This window comes from Triticum dicoccoides, chromosome 7B (assembly GCF_002162155.2).
Source record: "Triticum dicoccoides isolate Atlit2015 ecotype Zavitan chromosome 7B, WEW_v2.0, whole genome shotgun sequence".
Classification (NCBI taxonomy): Eukaryota; Viridiplantae; Streptophyta; class Magnoliopsida; order Poales; family Poaceae; genus Triticum; species Triticum dicoccoides.
Window position 1 is genome coordinate 114,974,785 of NC_041393.1, and position 3,656 is coordinate 114,978,440.

Here is a 3,656-nt window from a genome sequence, read left to right on the forward strand (position 1 = left end):
AAATCAAACAAAGACAGTTAACCCAAGTAATTGGCGAAGTAGTAGTATGCATTCAGACAAGATGATCAACACAGTTACTTTTCAAAGCAGTTTCAATTTCAAGAACTAGGAACATTATAAAAAAACATCTAGCATAAATGACACTTGTCAAACAAAAGATAAGACAAGTATTTAACACTAAGTTATAATTATATGAAGAGGATTTTGTAGATGGCCACTAGGGTTCCTTGTGCCATGGAAATTGTCTGCAATTTTCTGGTCAAGTATCCAATTTTGAGTGGGCCAAGTGAGGCGAAACTGAAACCTAAAACAGAAGAGTAGAAGATTGGGGGAGAGTGGAAGAACCTGCTATTTTTGCTCGCTTGTACTCCCTCCGTTTCTAAATATAAGCCTTTGGAGAGATTTCACTATGAACCACATACGGATGTATGTAGATGCATTTAGAGTATAGATTCATCCATTTTACTCCGTATGTAGTCTATAGTAAAATCTCTACAAAGATTTATATTTAGGAATAGAGGGAGTAATTTTGAGTGGCCCATGTGGCGACGGCGCGACGTCATTTTCCGATCGATGGTGGAATGGAAATCATAAGAGTTAGGAACAACAACTCTCAAAGACGTATAGAAAATAATGGGCTCTTATTCTGTTGGGCCTTTACTACCTATTTTTGATTTTCTATGACTTGCTCGCTGCCCATGTAACGAATCGTTATCTTCTCTGTCTCGTCTTCCTGCTCGAGTCGACCTTGTTGACTACGACGGAACCTTTTGACTCCCGCTCCATGGTGTCACCAGAGCAGTAGGGTGGGTACCCTAGGTACGAAAATTTACCCGGGGCGGCAGCCCCTGCACGACCCCACGCTGGCGCTGCCCTCGAGGGGAAGGGATGGGTGGCCGCCTGCCAGTGATGGAACTGGGAGGTCGGGAGGCTTTTATGGACGCATAAGACTAGCCACAATGGTGAGTAACATACACATATCCCTAGACTATATTATTACCTTCATAATGGATAGTTACATAAGTGTGGTAAAATGTAAAGATTTATTTATTAGGCTATAGACTCATATTGCATTGGGACATGTAATGTTACAGTAACTAGCTAAGTTACTATAACTACCTTTCCCATTAATTCATTGTCACATAAGCAAATTTGCTGAGTTGAACTCGATGTTACTGCTGAAGTTACTCCCACTGTGGCTAGTCTAAATGTTCGAATCGGTGACGGGATTCTTCCAGAGCAGGAAAGACAAAACCACGTGGTCGTACCCACATGCACCGCTGCATGCATGCACACCCATTGTGCCAAGAAGTACACACTACCCATCCGTATGCATGCACATCTACCGGCGGACAAACAACCTGCAAAAAATCTAGCTAAAAATTCGGTAGGCGGCCACACTTCATGCATACCCGCCTAGGTCCCAAACTAATCACACGTGCCACCATCCGATTTATCGATTAAAGCTGAGAGAAAAAGTTGAAACATCCTCAAAATTTAAACGGGTCTAGATTTAGGATATGTAGTATTGCACTCTAGTTACAAGGTAGGAAGTGGGCAGTGAACGTACATGACAAACGAGTGCGGGTTAACTCGAGGAGAGAAAGTATCCTTGTTTTGTCTACTTACTACTAAGACGAGTGTAAAACTGTAAACACATCCACGTACGGTTCCACCCCATCCTTGGTATAATCTTCGAGCCCACACTACACCACGGTAGGAATTAGGAGGCATTAGATGACCATTTTCATTTTTCGTGATTGTTCAGTCCGTCCCACTTAGATTCCTGTACATGTGGTTGGTCTATAAATTTGGGCGTCCTAGCTAGACTGGGTTAAACAAGCCCAGGTGTATACTACTGTAACTTCCAATGGCTTATCCTCCCTTGTTCTTGTGCATCCTCCTGGTCGTATTTGGCAGCTACCTTTCCACCATTTCTGCTGCAGGCGACGGTAAGCAAAGCTTCGTTGTGGTGTCAACCAGCTCATTTCAGACACAAGATGTCTGCGCCACATCCACAGGTACGTACCCACAAATTGAGCATGGCATAATTTTGGACGTTAATCGATCTGCATGTATGACACTCAAATGTTTCTTTCAGTGACGCCACGGCCAAACGGCGCCGCTGTGCCGCTGGTGCACAGGCACGGACCCTGCGCCAAGTCACCGTCCACCGACAAGCCAGCATCTTTCGCCGAGGCGCTTCACAGAAGCCGCGTCCGCGCAAACTACATCATGAGCCGAGCACTGAGGGGGAGGGGCACCACCACCACCAAGAAGATGCAGGATCAGGAGGAGGGCAAGGTGAGCATCCCGGCGCACCTGGGCACCTCCGTGGACTCGCAGGAGTACGTGGTGATGTTGGGCCTGGGCACGCCGGCCGTGGAGCAGGTCCTCCTCCTGGACACCGGCAGCGACCTGTCGTGGGTGCAGTGCGCGCCATGCAACTCCACCGACTGCTACCCTCAGAAGGATCCCTTGTTCGACCCGCGCAAGTCCTCCACCTACGCTCCCATCCCCTGCGGCTCCGACGTGTGCAAGACCCTCCAGTCCGACCACCACTTGAACAATGGCTGCAGCATGAACGGCAATGGCACCCAATCCCAGTGCGGGTATCGAGTCGAGTACGGAGGAGGGTCAAAGACCAGCGGCGTGTACAGCAACGAGGCGCTCACGCTGGCGCCCGGCGTCATCATCAAGGACTTCCATTTCGGCTGCGGGTACAAGCAGGGTGGCCCCAACGACAAGTTCGACGGCCTGCTCGGGCTTGGCCGCGCGCCCGAGTCGCTCCCGGTTCAGACCTCCGCGCTCTACGGCGGCTCTTTCTCCCACTGCCTCCCGTCGGTGAGCAGCGGCACCGGGTTCCTCGCCCTTGGCGCGCCCAGCAACACCTCGGGCTTCTCATTCACGCCCATGACCCAGTTTGTGGATTCCGTCACCGACTACGTGGTGAAGCTCACCGGCATCAGCGTCGGCGGGAAGCAGCTCCGCATCCCACGGAAGGTGTTCGAGGGGGGCCTGATCGTGGACTGCGGCAATATCATCTCACATCTGCCGTCGACGCCCTACGCGAAACTGCGGTCCGCGTTCCGGGCCGCCATGGCGGCTTACCCGCTCATCCCGAGCGACGAACACGACACATGCTACAACTTCACAGGATACAGCAACGCCACCGTGCCCAAGGTCGCTCTCACGTTCACCGGCGGCGTCACGGTCGACCTCGACGTCCCCAACGGGCTTCTGTTGGACGGTTGTCTGGCCTTCACCGAGTCCGGGGAAGATGGTTACGTCGGGTTCCTCGGCAATGTCCAAATGAGAACGTTGGAGATGTTGTACGATGTTAGGGGTGGTAGACTTGGATTCCGGGCTGGTGCCTGCTGACCTCTCAATCGGGAGCTAGCTTACCAAAAAAATAAGGTCGGTTTGCTGTTAAGTGCTCGACTGCTCCACAGTGGGTGGCCCGTCTGATCATCGCTTCGCTGTTATTTTTCCGTTTTTGTCCACTTCTATCCCGTCGTCATTTGTGATGAGAGTATATATAATATAATAACTCCTCTACATTTTTAAACTCTGCAACTAAGCCAGTACTATCATATGCAATACCTTGAATCTACCTTCACGGTGCATATACTTAACGGTACAATCCTATACTATGT

The 3,656-nt window shown here is 50.1% G+C and overlaps 1 protein-coding gene across 1 annotated transcript; it reads left to right on the forward strand.

The window, feature by feature from the left end:
* Positions 1–1,870: 1,870 nt before the first annotated feature.
* LOC119336860 (aspartyl protease AED1-like) lies at positions 1,871–3,381 on the forward strand. Its single transcript, XM_037608941.1, has 2 exons — positions 1,871–2,021; positions 2,102–3,381. Exons 1-2 carry the CDS (start codon positions 1,871–1,873, stop codon positions 3,379–3,381), a joined length of 1,431 nt encoding a protein of 476 aa, XP_037464838.1.
* The last annotated feature ends 275 nt before the right edge of the window (positions 3,382–3,656 follow it).

Excerpts from the sequence above, each read along its gene's own strand:
- LOC119336860 (XM_037608941.1), top strand. The coding sequence starts at position 1,871 with ATGGCTTATCCTCCCTTGTTCTTGTGCATCCTCCTGGTCGTATTTGGC. Across the intron at positions 2,022-2,101 it reads TGTCTGCGCCACATCCACAG|TGACGCCACGGCCAAACGGC; the intron begins GTACGTACCCAC and ends TGTTTCTTTCAG.